Below are 20624 nucleotides of genomic sequence, written 5' to 3'. Positions count from 1 at the left end.
ATAGAAAGGGGTGTGCGAGTCTGTGTAGAAATTAGCTTACTATACAAAGGTAAAAATTATACAGATACTGTATAGATACACGTGCACACAGAGCACTATCTAGAAGTGGGGCTCTCGTGATCATGAAGCCCAGACTAAAATTACATGTTTGCACGAATAAATTTCTGATGAGCTAGGATTGATTTCCTGTCCTACAAGCTGTGTTTAATACCATCATGTTACCGTTGCTAAGCTGATTATCACACCGTTGTGCTTATTGTGCAAACATCTAATCTTAAGTTAAATTGACACTGCAACTTTCTATGTTTCAGGACAGTGGACCCTACTGTTGACTCCTCCTTCCCTCTACCATGGGTGCATCTATACTGGTCACCTGAGAATAATGCTTCATGCATCTGATGAAGTGGACTATAGTCTGTGCAAGCCATAACAAATGTATTTGAATTTCAGGTGCTATTTGGGGTCTTTGTGCTTCGATAGTTTAACAGGACTGCCTCCCTGGAAGTTTCTATATAATCTGTTACCCATGAAACATCCAGCTCTTGACCTAAAATGAACTATAGGTTGCGGCTTGCCACCAAAGACTCCTCCTTGCAGAAGTGGGGGGAAGACTAGTATTGCTAAATGAATTCATTAGTTCAAAATCGTATTAAGATCCCTTAATACGATTGTCACCTTCCTTCAATCCCTTTCTGGCAAAGTGTTTGTTGCATCTTTAAAAGTTGCTTGGCAGGGAAATATTCAGCAGGTCAAGCAACAGCGAATGGTGCCAAAACAAAACAATAATACTAGAACTCATGGACATTCAAAGAAGCTGAATGTCAGAAGATTCAGGACAGACAAAAGGAAGTACTTCTTTACTCACCGCATAGTTAAACTATGGAATTTGCTCCCACAAGACAGTAATGGCCACCAGCTTGGATGGCTTTAAAAGATTAGACAAATTCATTGAGGATAGGGCTATCAATGGATACTAGTCATGATGGCTGTGCTCTGCCACCCTAGTCAGAGGCAGTATGTTTCTGAAAACCAGTTGCTGGAAGCCTCAGGAGGGGAGAGTGTTCTTGCACTCAAGTCCTGCTTGCGTGCTTCCCCCAGGCACCTGGTTGGCCACTGTGAGAACAGGATGGTGGACTAGATGGGCCACTGGCCTGATCCAGTAGGCTCTTCTTATGTTCTTAAAACCTTCACTTAGTCGAGTTCTACTGGTCACGCAGTGGATCTTGGGAATGCTGCGGAATATTTGGTGATGGGGGCCCGTTTTACTGTATTTATAAACTGCCTTTTAGAGGCTGTAATCTATACAAGGGTTGCAACCTATACATCTATATAACATGCTATGGAAGTCTACTATAGTTCCCTCCTATAAAAGTGACTTGCAAGTAAAGTAATGCTCAAGATTCTACAACAAAGGCTCTTACCATATATGGAGCGAGAAATGCCAGACATCCAAGCTGGATATAGAAAGGGAAGAGGCACCAGAGATCATATCGCAAACATACGTTGGATAATGGAACGGAGCAAAGAATTTCAGAAGAAAATCACCCTGTGCTTTATAGACTACAGCAAAGCCTTTGACTGTGTAGATCATGAAAAACTATGGAATGCTTTAAAAGAAATGTGGGTGCCACAGCATCTGATTGTCCTGATGCGCAACCGATACTCTGGACAAGAGGCTGGACAGAATATGGAGAAACCGATTGGTTCCCCATCGGAAAGGGTGTGAGACAGGGCTGTATTTTATCACCCTGTTTGTTTAATCTGTACACAGAACATATCATACGGAAAGCGGGATTGGACCAAGATGAAGGGGGTGTGAAAACTGGAGGGAGAAACATCAATAATTTAAGATATGCAGACGATACCATACTCTTAGCAGAAACCAGTAATGATTTGAAACGAATGCTGACGAAAGTTAAAGAGGAAAGCACAAAAGCAGGACTACAGCTGAACGTCAAGAAGACTAAAGTAATGACAACAGAAGATTTATGTAACTTTACAGTTGACAATGAGGACATTGAACTTGTCAAGGATTATCAATACCTCGGCACAGTCATTAACCAAAATGGAGACAATAGCCAAGAAATCAGAAGAAGGCTAGGACTGTGTAGGGCAGCTGTGAGAGAACTAGAAAAGGTCCTCAAATGCAAAGATGGATCACTGAACACCAAAGTCAGGATCATTCAGACCATGGTATTCCCGATCTATGTATGGATGTGAAAGCTGGACAGTGAAAAAGGCGGTTAAGAGGAGAGCTTTGCGCATACCATGGACTGCGAAAAAGACAAATAATTGGATGTTAGAACAAATTAAACCAGAACTGTCACTAGAAGCTAAAATGATGAAACTGAGGTTATCATACTTTGGACACATCATGAGAAGACATGATTCACTAGAAAAGACAATAATGCTGGGAAAAACAGAAGAGGAAGACCAAACAATAGATGGATTGATTCCATAAAGGAAGCCACAGATCTGAACAGGGTGGTTTACAACAGATACTATTGCAGGTCGCTGATTCATAAGGTTGCCATAAGTCGTAATCAACTTGAAGGCACATAACACACACATAGTGAATGTACCAGGGAAACAGGAGACGTGGCCTCCTCTCTGAGATATTGTACTACCCTACAAACAAGAGATGGATTGATTCCATAAAGGAAGCCACAGACCTGAATTTACAAGATCTGAGCAGGGTGGTTCATGACAGAGGTCTTGGAGGTCGTTGATTCATAGGGTCGCCATAAGTCGTAATCGACTTGAAGCCACATAACAGCAACAACAACATAAAAGTGACTATAAAAACAGCCATAATAAAATAGTTACTCAAATAGAAACTATACCCAGAGAAGAATACGACATGGCCGTTCTGCTTCCTAGTCTTGAGTTGGAAGTTCTAGCAGGGGAGGGGAGGCGAGGCGGCTTCTTTTTGGCGGTTAAAACCAGTCAATGCAAGACAGCCGCCTTACGCTCGATCTATATACTCTGCTTCCTCTTCCCCTCAACATGATGCCCCCCCCGAAACAGCTTCCAAACTCTAAGCACGTTTCTTCAGTAGGTACCACCGGCTCCAGGAGGGCAGGCCGTCTAGCTAGGGATGTGCTTTAGGACTGCAGCATTAATTGCAAGATTAAGTCCCGATTGTGTTAGTGGGGCTTAATTTCTAATAACAAAGTATGCATGACTAAGGCCCCATATTAGCGGGGTCTTGCAGGCTGCAGCCTTAGATCTCAAAATAGCTCCGTCGGCGAGGCGATTTCTCCATGCAAGTCAGCTCTGCACTTTGGACTTTGGCTGTGCGGTTGCACAGTCCGGCGAGCGAGACCAGGAAAGGGGTAACACCTATTAGGCTTGAAAGGCGGCCGGAGATTGCAGTTCACCCGCCGGCCGATCTTGCTGCTCTAGATTGCCTTCAGGCCCGAAACTCTATAGCTTAGAGACGGAGTGTTCTCTATGACAGACGGGGTCATAGATATTAAAAAACATCGGGCAACACCCGTAGCAGTTCTATCTGATATTTCTGATCTCAGATTGAACTGCCTTTCCACTCTTAATTTCCCACGCAGAACATGGTGGAGATTTTACCATGGAGATGCCAAAGTCCAGAGAGACAACCTGCGCCTCTCCTCCTCCCCTTCCACCATTGCCGCTTTCATTTTTTAATCGGAAGTGCGACCTCTCGTGCCTTTCTGTCCAAATGTCTCTATAGGTCGGGATTGTGACGTCACGTGGCAGCGAGCTGGGTGTCTCTTCCTTTTTCCGGTGCCCTTGCTCTTACGTTGAAGACGACGACGAGGTGAACGGAGAACCGCCAAGATGCTTCGAAATCTTTTGGTACGGGACGGGGGGTGATACGGAGGTCTGAATTGTTTTTGTGTGGCCTTTTATTGCTGGGTTAGCAGCAGCAGACGGTGGGAACGCTGTGGAGTATTTAGTGATGGGAGCCGTTTTGTTGTATTTGAAATGGAAAAGACTGCCTTCGATCCCGACTTATGGCGACGAATAGGGTTTTCATGGTAAGCGGTATTCAGAGGTGGTTTACCGTTACCTTCCTCTGAGGCTGAGAGGCAGTGACTGGCCCAAGGTCACCCAGTGAGCTTCATGGCTCTGTGGGGATTTGAACCCTCGTAGTCCCAACATTCTAACCACTACACCGGCTCTTACTGGACTTATAAACTGCCTTTTTAAAGGTAGTAATTTCCATGCAATATTACAAAAATATAACAATTAGATAACAGGCGTACTACAAAAGCATACTGTACTCCCCCCAAAGTTCCTATGAAACCAGCCATAATAAAATATCTACGTAAACAAACAGCCAAAAATACAACTTAAAGCTAACTAAGCCTTTAAGAACGGTACAGTTTAGTGGAGGCAAGGTTTGGAAATTGTGGCGGTCCTAAGGGTGTCTGGTTTGGACCTTTATGTGTGAGTGGGGGGTGGAGAAAACCACTTCAGGATGTTGGGGAAGAGCTTCCTGACCAATGTGAAATGGGTTGAAAAAGGAAATTTCCCAAGACCTGATGGTCTGTCCAATTTGGGTCAATTCATTTCTCCCATCACAGCCTTCTGTGCTTTATTGCACATTGATTAGGAGGACTATCTCGAGAGGTGTTTTGGGATGTTGGGGGGGGCTGCAAGGAGGGGATGGGACATTTTCCTTCCAAGGACTTCCTTAAGTTAACTTACTTTTGGATCTAAGTCACTGTGTTTTACATTAAATCTTCGTCAGTCGCTAATGTTTGCAGCATCAGTGTTCATTACTCTTCACAGATGAGGGTAGTTTTACAATTCACCTGTGGTTTCCCTGTTTGGTGTTACTACTGTTATTCATTTGGTGCATAAACTTTTTTTATTGGAGCAAGTAAAGAAGGGGAAAAGGTTTGAAAAAGCAAAAATTCAACAATAGTTCTTAGCCTTTGGCAAAAACAACAATTTCTCCACGCACATGCAGGAGAAAAATGTAAACTGTGGACCTAATGGTTATGCAATGTAAGAGGCAGCAGTAGGCTGGCAGAGGTCACATGTATACAAGAATGACCATTCACAGCACACTTGATTGTGTGGTTTATTTTAGCTGTCTTGTGCTGATTTGGAGAATCCTCTGCATAAACTAGGTTGTCCATGGATGCAGCTCACAGTAGCCTAACAATACTATGTGATAGGGGTGGTTTGAAAAATGTCATGGTCAACAAATGGTGGCTGCAGACTGCATCAGTGTAGAACCTACTTCATGCTGAGACTTAGAGGAAACGTAATGACCTTTTCCACACATGACAGCAAAACAGGGTTTAGCATTATTATACAGCCACGAAAGTGGCTGTATAGTATAGCCTGCGGGGATTTTTCACATTCCGCAATGTTAAATTGAAAATACCCCCCATGCCATTCTGATGCTTCCCATAAGCTCATTTCAAAACAAAACCTTACATAACTTATAGTCCTGAACTCAGAAACGCTTGCTTAACAACACTGTCAATTTTCATGGCGATACACAAAACAGTCAGAGAATAGAGAGTTCAAAGTGTAAAAAGAGAGAGAAAAACCTCAGAGCCCTTTTGGACTTTTTTCTCTGAGAGTATAATTGTTGAAATTCATTAAAAATCAGCCATGTTCACAGAGTACCTGTAATCCTAATACTGACGTTGCCCCATACTCTGACCTTCATCTGCTGCAGTTTAAAAGTTTAAAAAATGCCTGGCTGATTTTTAATTAATTTAATAAATTTTGGCTGGAACCCAATGATAATGCGGAGCATGCTCAGTAACAACCGTCAGAGCTCTAAAAGCCTCACAGCTGCTGGGCTTACCTAATCAGGGGGCCACACTCACACCAGACTTTGATTTCATGTGGGACAGTCATGGCTTCCCTCAAAGAATCCTGGGAAGTGTAGTTTGTGAAGGGTGCTAAGAGACTCCTATTCCCCTGAGAGAATGGTTAACAGTCAGCCACTCTGATTGAAGGTCTGTGAGAGGAACAGGGCGTCTCCTAGCAACTCTCAGCACCCTTCACTAACTACACTTCCCAGGATTCTTTGAGAGAAGCCATGACTGTCCAAAGTGAAATAAAGGCCTGGTGTGGATGTGGCCAGGGAAAGCTTTGGCTTAAATTTGGGTGGGAGCCTACATGTGTCTGCTGTATAATAAAAAGGTGGGGGAAAGCCTGAAAAAGAATAATTCTGTTTACAATGTTTTCCTTTTGGAAAGGAAAGGGGCTTCTCTTCTGCCCAGTGCCCACCCACCCAATCTCCTCTCTCCCATTCCCTGCCCCTTTCCTGGGTCAGTGTTGGACTACGACCTGGGAGACCAGGGTTCGAATCCCCACACAGCCATGAAGCTGACTGGGTGACCTTGGGCCAGTCACGCCTCTTAGCCTCAGAGGAAGGCAATGATGAAATCACCTCTGAATACCGTTTACCATGAAACCCTATTCAAAGGGTCGCAATAGGTGGGGATTAGGGTTGCCAGGTTCTTGGCCTGCGACTGATCCTGTATCTTTAGGAGAAGAGAAAGTCACCCAAATGCAGGTGTTCTTGCAATGCTGTAATGAGAAAAACCACAAGGTGGAATTCTCCCTCCCCCCTGCACAACTTTTAAAGATACAAAAGACCTCTTGGAGGCTGGGCCTGGCAACCAGGAGGTCTGTTGTATCTTTAAAAGTTGTGCAGGAGGAAGGGAGAACTCTTGCCCCTTCCGTCCCCCTTCCTTTGCCCATCCCCCCCCATCCTCTTCCAATCCCCTCTTTCCCCTTCCACTTCCCCCTCCTCCCCTTCCTCCTCCCCATGGTCAGTTTTACCTATCTTAAACATGATTGCACGGAAGTAAATACCATTGAACTCTATAAGCATGCAAATGATCAAACCTGCTCTCCCCTCCACCTTCCTTTGCCCCCCTCCAATACGCTCCTTCCCATTCCCACTCCTCCTCCCCCATGGTCAGTGTTTCCTATCCTAACCAAGATTGCATAGGAGTAAATCCCATTGAAAATAAGCATGCAAATGATCAGACCTGGTTTTCCCCTCTCCTGTCCCTTCCTCCTCCCCTGCCCGTTTTACCTATCCTAAGCATGATTGCACGGGAGTAAATCGCACTGAATTTAATAAACATGCAAATGATCAAACCTGTTCTTCTCCTCTCCTCTCCATCCTGCCTCCTCCCCTCCCAGTCCTCCCCTCTGCATTTCCTCCCCTCCCCCATCCTCCTCCCCTCCTCCCCCCTCCCCCCTCCCCATCCTCTGTGGTCAGTTTCACCTATCCTAAGCATGATTGCAGGGGAGTAAATCCCATTGAACTCAATAAGCATGCAAATGATCAAAGGGTCATTCAAAGGGTCGCAATAGGTGGGGATTGACTTGAAGGCAGTCCATTTCCATTTTCAAACATGATTGCATAGAAATAAATCCCACTGAACTCAAAAAATATGCAAATGATCAAACCCACCCTCCCTTCTCCTTCGTCCTATCCCCTCCTCTTGCCCCTTCCCTCCCCTTCCTTTGCCCCTTACTCCCCATCCCCTTCCAATCCCCTCTTCCCCCTCCTCCTCCCCATGGTCAGTTTTACCTATCTTAAACATGATTGCACGGAAGTAAATACCATTGAACTCTATAAGCATGCAAATGATCAAACCCTCCACCTTCCTTTGCCCCCCTCCTATACGCTCCTTCCTACTCCCCTTCCTTCTCCCCCATGGTCAGTGTTTCCTGTCCTAACCAAGATTGCATAGGAGTAAATCCCATTAAAAATAAGCATGCAAATGATCAGACCTGCTTTTCCCCTCTCCTCTCCATCCTGCCTCCTCCCCTCCCAGTCCTCCCCTCTGCATTTCCTCCCCTCCCCCCTCCTCCTCCCCCCCTCCCCTCCTCCCCCCTCCCCATCCTCTGTGGTCAGTTTCACCTATCCTAAGCATGATTGCAGGGGAGTAAATCCCATTGAACTCAATAAGCATGCAAATGATCAAAGGGTCATTCAAAGGGTCGCAATAGGTGGGGATTGACTTGAAGGCAGTCCATTTCCATTTTCAAACATGATTGCATAGAAATAAATCCCACTGAACTCAAAAAATATGCAAATGATCAAACCCACCCTCCCTTCTCCTTCCTCCTGTCACCTCCTCTTGCCCCTTCCCTCGCCCCTTACTCCCCATCCCCTTCCAATCCCCTCTTCCCCCTCCTCCTCCCCATGGTCAGTTTTACCTATCTTAAACATGATTGCATGGAAGTAAATACCATTGAACTCTATAAGCATGCAAATGATCAAACCCTCCACCTTCCTTTGCCCCCCTCCTATACGCTCCTTCCCACTCCCCTTCCTTCTCCCCCATGGTCAGTGTTTCCTGTCCTAACCAAGATTGCATAGGAGTAAATCCCATTAAAAATAAGCATGCAAATGATCAGACCTGCTTTTCCCCTCTCCTCTCCTCTCCTCTCCCTTCCTCCTCCCCTGCCCACTCCAGCCCTCCCTCCCTCCTCCCGGTCAGTTTTACCTATCCTAAGCATGATTGCACGGGAGTAAATCACACTGAATTTAATAAACATGCAAATTATCAAACCTGTCCTTCTCCTCCCCTCCCCATCCTGCCTGCTCCCCTCCCAGTCCTCTCCTCTGCATTTCCTTTCCTCCTCCTCCTCCCCTCCCCATCCTCTGTGGTCAGTTTCACCTATCCTAAACATGATTGCAGGGGAGTAAATCCCATTGAACTCAATAAGCATGCAAATGGTCCATCCATTCACAGCAAACTTGGACAGGATCCCATTTCTTATCTCCTGGATTAAAAAGCAGGGAAATTCACAAATAGGCAAAAAACCTTGCGGTTTAAGAACATACCTATAGCCCACAGCTATTCTATCAAACTTTAAAAAGCAGGGAAATTGGGCAGCTATAGTGAATGCACCAGGGGAGCAGGAGACCTGAACTCCCGTCTGAGATATTATACTGCCCTACAAATTGGTCAAAATGCAAACACCATTTGGGTTGGTCTTTTACAGTCCAATCCACTTCCTGTGTAGCTAAGAAGGAAGAATTTGGTAACATGTGCCTCTGAGCATATGGTGAGTGGTGGCAACACCTGCAATCAGCCCAAATAATAGAAAGAAGACATGTGATGTGCTGATCTTTTTTTAGCCGGGAGGAAGTAACATTATTAAGACAGTTGATATAGTTCAGATAGTCACTTTAAATATGTCTGATTTCCTTTGCAATTTTAGTGACATTTCCTATAGGAAATCATTTTCTTTCGTTTCTATTTCTGTGAATATGTGAAGTACAGCAACTCTTTGCAGAATTTATACTAAAAAAGCTCCAAACATAATTGTGGAGTAATGGCACTGACTTCTGTAGAATAGTCTCCAGTGGACCTCAGAAGTGTCTCAACTTGCACAAGATAAAACAGTGGGAGGTGAAATATATTCTAGCAAAATGCTAGGTGTGCTCTATGTTTTTAATTGACTGTGCCCACCTTGCCTTAAATGAAGTGGTTTAAACATAGCAGGCTGAAAATATGCATCCTCTTTTTTTCCAACAGCTAGAGTTATTGCTGAAGTAGCAACATATTGGAATCAGTCTGATCTTTCATCAAACTGCAGGTCCAAATTCCACTGTTAATGCACCCAAAATAGAAATAGAGCATAACCTCCAATTTGAAACACAAAAGGCTGTCTTCACCATCATATGATACTGACCAATAAAAAGGCTTTGAAATTAATAAAAATAAATTTGACACAGATTTCTTTGATAAATAATGAGGGAAATAAAATTTTCTAGTGTAGATTCTCTGTAGAAACATTAATAACAGAGGAAAGAAGCAAAGTAAGAAGAACACCAGCAAACATACAAAAATATAATTCTCTATCTTTGGAGATGGCAAGTGTTGCCACCACTCACCATATGCTCAGAGGCACGTTACCAAATTCTTCCAAGCTACACAGGAAGTGGATTGGACTGTGAAAGACCAACCCAAGTGGTGTTTGCATTTTGACCAATTTGTAGGGCAGTACAATATATCAGAGAGGAGTTCAGATCTCCTGCTCCCGTGGTGCATTCACTATAGCTGCCCAATTTCCCTGCTTTTTAAAGTTTGATAGAATGGCTGGGGGCTATAGGTATGTTCTTAAACGGCAACGTTTTTTGCATATTAGTGAATATATATAAGCCCTGAGATAATGTGGTCTCCTCCTTCAGTATAGGCACAAGATCAAAAGCACCAGCTTCCATTCTTAACTAACCATAGTTTGTTATATCCGAACCAGGCAGGAGTGGGGAAACTTCTTGGCTTCATGGGCCAGATCTTTATCAGGATTGGTCTCGTGGACCAAATTTACAGGTGAGTTGACCTTGCCAACCTGATAAACCCCCTTGTACAGGATTCCCAAGTGCCCAACAGCAAAGGTGGCTGGCAGGTGCTTCGGAACCCAGCACAAGGGACATTGCTAGCCCTGTGCTCAGCTTTGGGTAGTACCAAACGCAGGTCTGGCAAAGAGGTTCTTTCTCCCCTTCCCTGGAGGAAAAAGAAACGTGCATTTTGCAGGTAGTGGCAGTGGGAACAAAGGGGAGAAAGAAGCTTCTTTCTTCCCTTCGTCCCTCCCTACTACCACTGCTGTGGGAAGTGCAAGAAAGACATGTGCATTATACAGGTTTTCTTTGGCTGCCTTCACCCGTTCCCTGAACAGAATTCCCCCCTGACAGCTGATGAGCAGATGTTAAATCCTTCTGCGTTGGCTGCGGGTGCCTGTTCCCTCCTGGGAACAGGCACCTACAGCCAATGCAGAATCATCCTCGCCATCCCACTGATCTGTGTTTCTGTTGCAGGCTCTTCGGCAAATTTCCCAGAAGACCCTAAGCACTGCCCCCCGTAGGCAGCTGGCAAACAAGGTTCCAGAGAACCAGAAACTTTTCCAGGTATTTCATTACATGTCTACTCTAAATGCAAATGAGAATGTAATGGAATGTCTTGTTATTGTGTTTGTGTGCTTTAAGCTTCCTTTTTAAAAAGAATGAGCTGATTGAAGATGTTTAGCGCTCCTAATATAATTTAGCATTCACGCCATCTTTCAAGACCACACAGTCTGATTGCTATGTGATAGCTGCTTATTTTCTCAGCAGCGCTAAATAATCTGAAATCTTACCGCATAGTTGTATGAATGATCGTATGCTTATGAATGCAAACAAGTGAAAAATATAGCAATAAATGTTGAGGATAAATCAGTGTTTTAGCTTCTAACGGATCTGGAAAAGTAGGTAATATTTTAACTGATTAATAAATATGCTATGTGTTGCTGATTATCACAAGGTAGAATTCAAGCCTGAACTTTTTAATGGGCTTTCGTGTTAGGTGTTCTACCAGTCTTTGATCATTCTCAGTTGTCGTGCTCATCAGTACAGGGTAGGGATGGGGAACCTGCAACCCTTCAGATGTTGGACTTCCAACTCCCATCAGCTCCAGCCAGCATGGCCAGTGGTCACGGATGATGGGACTTGTAGTCCAACGATATTCTCTGCTATCTCCACAGTTTTCCATCCCTGATGATGCACAGTAAAATAGTTTGTTTCAACATCTAGTTAGCCTGACCCATGACCTGGTTAATCCAAAATTGTAATTTTAACTAACAGGACTGATTTTAGATTAATCAAATAGGGTTTTTTGCCACTTCTCACCCCCCCCCGAGCCTATCAATTAAAGCAGTATTGCCCATGAGGGGGATCTAAGTTGAGTAGTTTAAAATGCTGCATCTTTTCAAAAGTGGTGGGCCTGATATATAGGGTTGGTATTTGACTAATCAAAAATTGATCAGGTACTTTAAAGCGTTAAGGTATGTGAGCATCTCCCCCTCTCCAGTAATAGAAAACCCTAACAAGGCACTATGTTAATTAGAAAAGCAAGTGTGTTATCTTGTATATTATTCTATTCTACTCTCTCTCTTTACAAAACACTTGCCAAGATCACATGGAGGGTCTTCTTCCTTGGCATGCTAACTTTTCACAAAAGTAGCTAGGTGAAGATTTCTTTTTCTTGGTAAAATAGATACATCCTTTCCTGTGTGGAGATTGTGGAATCTGGTGGCTGGAGCCTTAATTTGCCCACTGAGGGTGGCAGTGGCCCCACAGACATTGTTCTGCCTGAGAAGTGGCCTGGGGCAAGATGGCAGGTAGTGTTACTGAGATGGAGAAACTTTGTCTGTACTCTAGCCCTACAGACTGATCTGCTTGGCATCTGGGAAACCAAAAAGACAACATTGCTCTTATCCTACAAAATTATATCTTCTGTGATTGTCTAAGGAGCTGTGTGGTGCATCACAATATGTGCATATTTACCTTCATTCATAGTGCTCACATGCACTACAACACTGCTGCTTCATGCTACTGTGTTCACATGCCTTGTGCTATAAGGGTAACTGCTGCCACACATAAATTCTAGCTGATTGCTTACCCCACTCCTATGCTACCATAATTGTTATGCACATGCTCTGTGTTTCCTCTTTGTGTTCCTGTTAAGAGATGCCAGCAGTTAAGCAAGTGGCCAGAGAGCTAAGATGTGTTACTTGATTGACAGGGAAGAAAACAGAAGTTTTCTAGAGAGAATGCAGGTGATACCTCCTCCTAAATTTTATTTATTTAGTAGATTTATATCTTGCTTTTCCATTAGTTTTCAAAATAGTTAACAGCATTTATAAAACAAATACACCCAACACCACATGCTCACAAAAGAGCCAGCCCCACTGAGCATGAGCCTGCATTAGATGTTCCTTTCCGTGGGACAGATGGTGTCCATTGGCCATAAGGTGGGGAAGGGACAGACTGGCTGAAACAGGCCCTGATGTTATCTAACTGAAATTTCTGAGAGTGACCCCAAACACAGGCAGGGCTGAGGAGGAAGGGTCTCCCATTTCTGCTGCTGCTGGTGGATTAGACAGTCCTACAGTCAAGGTAAATTGTCACTTATGCAAGGGCATTTTCGACCATTGAAAATTTGACAAGAGCCAATAGAGGATATTTTAACTATTGAATGGTGTCCCAGTCCTAGTGATGCACTCCAAATTTGGCCTATGATCCTTTGTATGATATGAATGCTTGGGAGTAAGTTTCATTGAACTTGGAGGGATTTTTAGGTAAACATGCCTAGGATTTGGTTGCAAATAGCCTGCCTATAGGACACTATAGTTGAACTGGAGAGTTTGGTTTTACAATATGTGGTAAATGCTTACCACAATATTTCAGTATTGGTAAACTTTCCATTTCAGGTAAATGTTCTGATTGACAATATTTAGCTTGATTAACTGGCAGCAAAGCAGGAAATAACTTTTCTATACTTTTTGGCCTGGACTTGAGCAAACAGGTTAGAATGCAGCTTTCTAGTATTGTAACTATAGTTGAATAGGTTTCAATTCTTTATCTAGTGAGGGGGGGCTTTACAAGGATATTAGTCTTAACACATGAATTCTATGTCTGTGTCCCTGATGTTAGGAAGATAATGGCCTTCCAGTGTACCTAAAAGGTGGATTGATGGATGCACTGCTGTATCGAACGTCCATGGTCCTTGCTATTTCTGGTAAGATTTTAACAAAGAAGCAGCAGAGCTGTCATAGTTTTCTCTGATTACATGTTCATCTTTCTAAGAGACAGTTGGTTGGGACTGCCTTCAAGTTGATCCCTACTTATGGTGACCCTATGAATAGGGTTTTCATGGTAAGCGGTATTCAGAGGGAGTTTACCATTGCCTCCCTCTGAGGCTAGTCCTCCCCAGCTGGCTAGGGCCTGCGCAGCTTGCCACAGCTGCACAAGCCAGCCCCTTCCTTGTCCACAACTGCCAGCTGGGGGGCAACTGGGCTCCTTGGGTCTATGCAGCTTGCCGAGGGCTGCACAGGTGGGAGGGCACATAACCCCTGAGCCACTCACTGTGCGGGTGATCTTTAGCTGGCCGTTTACACCCAGGAGACACGAGTGGGGATTTGAACTCACAGACTCTGGACTCCGAGCCAGGCTCTACAGTACCCCTCCTCTATTTCTAAAACAGGAACTTGAAAAATTCTCTGCTATCTTTTGTTTGGCTGTGCAGATAAAGGTTTACTTGGCTTAATATTTCAGATCAACTGTTTTTGTCCCTTAAAACTCCCAACTGACATTGTGCTTGTGCATGGAAGCTTTTATCAATCTATGAAACCTTCCATACCTTCTGCTGTATGCTATCCTTTGGATACTTACATTGTATCATCTTCCCAATCTGTTCTTAAAATTGCCCTTAGAAAACCTATATAAAACCAGGTGGACTGGGCTTCTGTTTGTGGAGATGCCTTATACTAATTTTCTCCTGTTTGTCTTGTGGACATCCTTTGGGTCTATAAGAGCTCTATCTCAAAGGAACCCAAATCTTCACTCTATTCAGCAGCCAATTTGAGTAAGAGTTTACATTCTTAGCGTTCCATTCAAAGTTGTTGGCTATCCTTTGCCATTTCTTCATAGTATCTACTTAATTTAGCTATTGGACTGGATCCCTCACAGCTTTGAGAATGTAGTTTTAAAACATCAGGCAGAAACTCCTGAATGGAAGCTGAAGTTAAAATGTAGCTGCTAGGAGAGGGATTGGGAGCCTGTGTCCCTCCAGGTGGTGTTGGACTACAACACCAATCATCGTCCATTGGGAATACTGGCCAGGGCTGATGAGACTTGGACTCCAATAACACCTGAAGATCCACAGGTTCCCTGTCACTATATTAGGACCAGTGTGCTTGAAGCATTTTAACTTGCCCACAGTTTTGAAAGGTGAAAGATTTAAGATGGCAATTTTTGCAAGAAAACTGCATTTTTTAGAGTTTTGCCATATGAATTCACAAGCTTCCCTTTATGAATTTTCCTGTGCTGTGTTTAGTTGATCTGATATCAAAGGATGGGAAAATGGTTGGGTTAAGGGCTCCTCTCTGACTCCTTTTAACTTGAAGAGACTTAACACACCTTCTGACATACTCATAAGATTGGAGCAAAAGCGCTGCATAGATACTTTGCAATTTATGAGCATAACCTCTCATAGAAGACAATCAAAGCATGTGTGCTTAATCTGGAGGCATTCAAGAGGCAGCAGGACAGCCACCTTTCGGGTATGCTTTAATTTGGATTCTTCCATTGAGCAGAGGGTTGGACTCAATAGCCTTATAGGCCCCTTCAAACTCTTTTTCTATGAATCTGACCTAATATTGTGTGTTTTGTCTTCAGGAACATGCTATCTCCTTTATTTATTCTACGACGCTGCTATGCCCAAGAAAAACAAATGACTCCAGTTTACAGGATCCATCTTGGAGTAACATCTGTCCATTACATTCCAATACACTCTTCAGGGACCAACTCTTGTCCTTGTCATAAATAGCTTACGTGTTTGGGATCAATATTTATTGAGTTGAAACGTTGTACACTGTAATCAATAAAGTAGTTTTACATTCTGCTTGCATCTATTAAAAGATTATTTGCTGAACTTAATGTAACTGTTTATTGTGAAGCCTGTAGTTTCATTCCAAACGTGACTAGTACACTACACTCCTGTATGAACTTGCAGCGCTTGTTAATTTGCCATCCTGTTTGTCTTGAGAGTCAAAAACAGCTAAAAATGGAATAGGTAAATGTCCTAACACTAAAGAGAAGCACACTATCTTAATCTATTTCATCTCTTCTAGTTCTTCACAGTTTAGCAAGTAGAAATTTATTCCAACAATAACTTTGTAGATATTGGGTTGTATCCAGTACTGCGCCAGCAGGGTTCTGCTGCTGCAACAGGACTTCTGTTTTCTCCCCCCCCCCCATGCCCCCAAATCTGCTCCAACGGATACTCTAACCCTCTTGAACTGACTTTGAGGCTGTAAAGGGAGGGGCTGGAGGCAACAGGAGAGGAAGAGGAATTTCCATTATGTATACAGAAGTCCCTTGCACCAGCAGAGTTCTGGATCCATCCCTTAATGCAGGGGTCAGGAAACTTTGTGGTTCCACTGGCCAGATCCTTATATAGGGCTGCCTATCTGTCAGTTTTCTTGGTGGACTTAAAAGCAATGCATGGGGAAACTTGGGGAAAGCTTTAAGACAACCCTCTTACGTTGGAGCAGACAACAGTGAAGGAGCTGTCTTAAAGCCTTTGCAAAAGACCCTTTGAAGTAGCTCACATGTGTGAGCTGCTTGACGGTGCTTTGCACAGGGCTTTAATCTCTTCTCAGCTAGCGAGCAGGGATTAAATCCTGCCCTGCTGGGGACAGGAGTGTACAGCCAATGCAGGATTAAACCCTATCCTCCTGCTCATGAGCTGTCATAGCTAAAGATGTCATCTGGTGGATGGGTGGACATGATTTGGAGAAAAGGCCTTGGGGGCTAAATGGGACTCCCTGGAGGTTCCCCACCCCTGCCTTAATGTCTGACATGGAAGCTCAGAGTGATGTTTCTATATTAAGTGTTATAAGTCCTCATGTAGCTTTTAGTCAAGCATGACCTCAGAGCTGATCTCCAATATGGGAGATCTTACTATCATTTTATAAGAACATAAGAAGAGCCTGCTGGATCAGGCCAGTGGCCCATCTAGTCCAGCATCCTGTTCTCACAGTGGCCAACCAGGTGCCTGGGGGAAGCCCGCAAGCAGGACCCAAGTGCAAGAACACTCTCCCCTCCTGAGGCTTCCGGCGACTGGTTTTCAGAAGCATGCTGCCTCTGACTAGGGTGGCAGAGCACAGCCATCACGGCTACTGTTGATTTGAATCTGGCACACTCTTGTTCTCATGGGGCAGCTGGTAATAGTGCATAATTCTGAATTGCTAGATCATGCGTAGCTGATGAAGTGCCTTCCATGTGTTGCTGGACTCCCAACTCCCATCATCCTTAACTGTTGGCCATACTAGCCAATGGAGTTGTAGTCCAAAACAGCTGGAGGGTACCACTTTGGCTACCCCATGCTAGAGTAATACAGCACTAGCTGAAAATAATTAGGTTTAATTGGATGTATTTATGCTCAATTTATGTTATGTAATATTAATTTCTGTAACTAGTGGTTAATTGGTAAATTGATAAACATCATTTGTCTTTCAAATACCCAACAAAGCAGCTAGCTACAAGTACCCTACAGTGAAAACAGCAGCACAATATACAGCTTGGAACAATTCTTAGTAACGTGGACCAAATAGGTTCCTTATCCCTTTAACTATATAAGACACAATGTTTGGATTCTTAAAGTATCATATGCAGGATGTCATAAGGTGATGGTATTGGACTTTTTTCATATATACAATAACATTTGTAAATTAATTCAGTTATCATTACTCCGCAGGTACATTGCCAGGAGCTATGAGTGGCTGTTTTGATGTTCTAAATAGAGTGGGTTGCTTGTATCTAAGTTAAGTCATATATAGAGTAGACACACTGAAGTCAATTGGCATGCCATCCCTGTACATCAGTGATTCTCAAATGGTGCGCCCAGGCACACTGGTGCGCCCTAAGAGGTGGCTAGGTGTGCCTCAAATATTTTGAAAGTATATTTTAAAAATGAGAAGAAGCCCATTTGTATAGGGTAAGTAATAGTTTTCTATAGTTTAAGTTATTTTTATTCATAGTTTAAAATACATTATTTTAAATTTTGTACACTAAGTGCACTAGAAAATTTTTGTATGCTTTACAGTGTGCCACGAACCAAAAACATTTGAGAACCACTGCTGTACATGCAGATAGGAATGACATCCCTGAAGTTAGCCATTGTATATAAAATCGATTGCATTACTGAGGCCTGTGTGTTAAACTTTACATGTCTGGACTGATTTTGGATGTGCTGTGTTGTCTCTCTTCCCCCAACCCATAAATGGTAGTGGTGCCCTTTGCTTTGCTATCTGGTGAACTAGACTGGCTTGAAGATGCCATCTAAATAGGCCATTCAGAGATTAATCAAGCATACAGTCAATCAATTGATTAAATTTGCAGGTGAATAAAAATAGATGCTAAGCAAGCTTTGTGAGTTTGATGCATATATGAGTTGTAGTAGGCATACTCTCTTCCTCCTTTTGAGAGAAAAAGTGGAGGGCTTCTTTTAAGATGGAGCTTGCTGTCTAATTTTTTTTTTTGCAGGGATGGAATAAACTTGAAGGTGGCCCTCAAAATTGATGTGCTTCAGTGGCCCTCAATGTGCTGAACCAGTGCCTGGCTGCGACAATGGACTGGATGAGGGCTAATAAACTGAGGCTCAATCCAGACAAGACTGAGATGCTGCTAGTGGGTGGTTCTTCTGACCAGATGGTGGATGTCCAACATGTCCTGGATGGGGTTGCACTCCTCCTGAAGAAGCAGGTTCATAGCTTGGGGTTTTTCCTAGAACCATCTCTGTCACTTGAGGCTCAGGTAGCCTCGGTGGCATGGAGTGCCTTCTACCAACTTCAGTTGGTGGCCCAGCTACGCCCTTATCTGGACAGGGATAACCTGGCTTCAGTTGTCATGTTAGATTACTGCAATGCGCTCTACGTGGGGCTGCCTTTGAAGATGGTTTGGAAACTGCAGCTTGTGCAAAATGCAGCAGCCAGATTGGTAACAGGGAGCAGACGGTTCAAACATATAAAACCGATTCTGGCCCATTTGCATTGGCTGCCTGTATGTTTCCAAGCTTGATTCAAGGTGCTGGTTTTAACCTATAAAGCCTTACATGGCTTAGGACCTCAATACCTGATGGAACGCCTCTCCCGACACAAACCCACCTGTACACTGTGCTCAACATCGAAGGCCCTCCTCCGGGTGCCTACTCGGAGTCTGGCAGCAAGGTAGAGGCCCTTCTCAGTGGTGGCCCCCAAATTATGGAATGATCCCCCTGATGAGGTTTGCCTGGCGCCAACACTGTTATCTTTTTGGCTCCAGGTCAAGACTTCCCTCTTCTGCCTGGCATTTTAGCATGTGTTTTTAAATTGCTTTTTAAAAATGTGTTTTTAAATTTGTATATTTGTTTTTAATGTTTTTAATTGTAAACTGCCCAGAGAGCTTCGGCTATGGGGTGGTATACAAATGAAACAAATAAATAAATAAAATTCACACCATGATGTGACTTGCATAAAATAATGCCCAAATTTTAAGCACTAGGATTCTGTAGGGGTCTTCCTACAGTTTTGCTATTCAGGGTTATACTGAAAACTTGACATAGCTTAGATGGCTGCTTAGGTGACCTTGGCTAAGAGTGCCTTCCACCAGCTTTCAGTGGGACATCACCTACTCGTATTCTTGGATGAAAATAGCTTGGCCACAATGCCTCATGCACTAGTAACCTCTAGATTGGATTATTGAAAAGTGCTTTGTGTGATGCTTCCCTTTAGGGTGGTTCAGAAGCTACAACTGGTGTAAAACAGAATGCCAAGCTGCGTAACAGAGCATCCTGCCTGCACAGATTATATATGTGCTGAAGGTATTGCACTGGCTGCCTATTGTGCTAACCTTTTCAGGGGCTGGATTGCTGTGAGTGTCCATTTGCTCATTATACAATTAATCTGACCAATGTTCTGCACTCTGCAGCCTTTCTGGGTGCTCATACTTTATTTAAAGTCCAGCAGAAGACATCATGAGATAACTCCTCCCTCAGGCAGCCAGGGAGCTTTAACAATGCTGGAGAAATGTTTGCTGGAAAGGAAAACACATGCGCCACCCACAGTCACCTCACAACAATAAAGTAAGCTCAAAAACCTAAACAAATGAGATTCTAAAGAAATTCTTAAGTGCTCTGAGAAAGGCAGAAAAATTGAAGGCCATTTCCCAGGGGATTAAACATTTTGAATAGAGGGATAGGTTTTGGCACAGCTCTAGTATAGAACAGGCTGCTTACTGATGTTGGAGAAGGCACATATTAATGGTGATCCCAAAAGAGGGCCTTCTCTGCAGTGGCCCCCACATTGTGGAATATCTTTTTAGAGATAACGATGGGTACCTATGGTGCAGGTGTTCCTTCAGTGGGTGAAGAGTTCTTCATACAAGTATGTGCAGGCACAGATCCTTAGTATTGGCTCTATTAAATTTTGGATGTATATAGCGATAGACATTGATATTTTATTGTATTAGTTTTTATTTTGTAAACCATCTGGTTAATTTTATAATGAAAGATGGCCTATACATTATTTTAAATAAGAAAATACTGTGAGCCAATTCTGAGACAAGTTACAGCACAATCCTATGTGTATGCACTCAGAAGTAAGTCTTACTATGTTCAATAGGCCTTACTCTCAGGCTCAGTACTAACTAGGCTATGATTATAAACTTTATGAGAGCATGGAAGTTAGAGAGCTAATCAGCCATGTTCCCTGTGTCACAATCAACTGAAATATCACCACTGGGTGTCACTGTTGAATTTTTGTTTCAGTAATACTCATTTTGAACTGAAACCATTTAGGGAAGGTTATGAAAGCAGAATGCAGGGCTGGAGCCAGAGGGCGGCCAGGTTGGGCCCTGGCTGAGGGCCCCTGCGGCCCAGGGTGCCCCTGAAGAGCCCCTCCTTAGGTGGAAGGGGGTGTTCCTGTCCATGATCTGCAGCAGGGTCAGAGAGGGAGCTCCCAGGCACCACCCCCAATACAGACAGCGTAGGCTTCAATAAGTTGCATGCACGCCCCACCTACCTCTCCCATCAGTTTGAATGCTGTGTGCATGTGCCTGCCATTAC

The 20624-nt window shown here is 43.6% G+C and overlaps 1 protein-coding gene across 1 annotated transcript; it reads left to right on the top strand.

The window, feature by feature from the left end:
- Positions 1-3710: 3710 nt before the first annotated feature.
- LOC133383103 (cytochrome c oxidase subunit 7A2, mitochondrial) lies at positions 3711-15457 on the top strand. Its single transcript, XM_061623146.1, has 4 exons — positions 3711-3834; positions 10802-10891; positions 13454-13538; positions 15197-15457. The coding sequence occupies exons 1-4, from the start codon at positions 3817-3819 to the stop codon at positions 15253-15255; spliced, it is 252 nt and encodes an 83-aa protein (XP_061479130.1). The 5' UTR covers positions 3711-3816; the 3' UTR covers positions 15256-15457.
- The last annotated feature ends 5167 nt before the right edge of the window (positions 15458-20624 follow it).

The sequence above is a fragment of the Rhineura floridana genome, chromosome 4, assembly GCF_030035675.1.
Source record: "Rhineura floridana isolate rRhiFlo1 chromosome 4, rRhiFlo1.hap2, whole genome shotgun sequence".
Lineage (NCBI taxonomy): Eukaryota > Metazoa > Chordata > Lepidosauria > Squamata > Rhineuridae > Rhineura > Rhineura floridana.
Note: the sequence above shows the minus strand (reverse complement) of the source record. Positions and strands in the feature narration are given on the sequence as shown.

Excerpts from the sequence above, each read along its gene's own strand:
- LOC133383103 (XM_061623146.1), top strand. Across the intron at positions 10,892-13,453 it reads AGAACCAGAAACTTTTCCAG|GAAGATAATGGCCTTCCAGT; the intron begins GTATTTCATTAC and ends CCCTGATGTTAG. Across the intron at positions 13,539-15,196 it reads CATGGTCCTTGCTATTTCTG|GAACATGCTATCTCCTTTAT; the intron begins GTAAGATTTTAA and ends TTTTGTCTTCAG.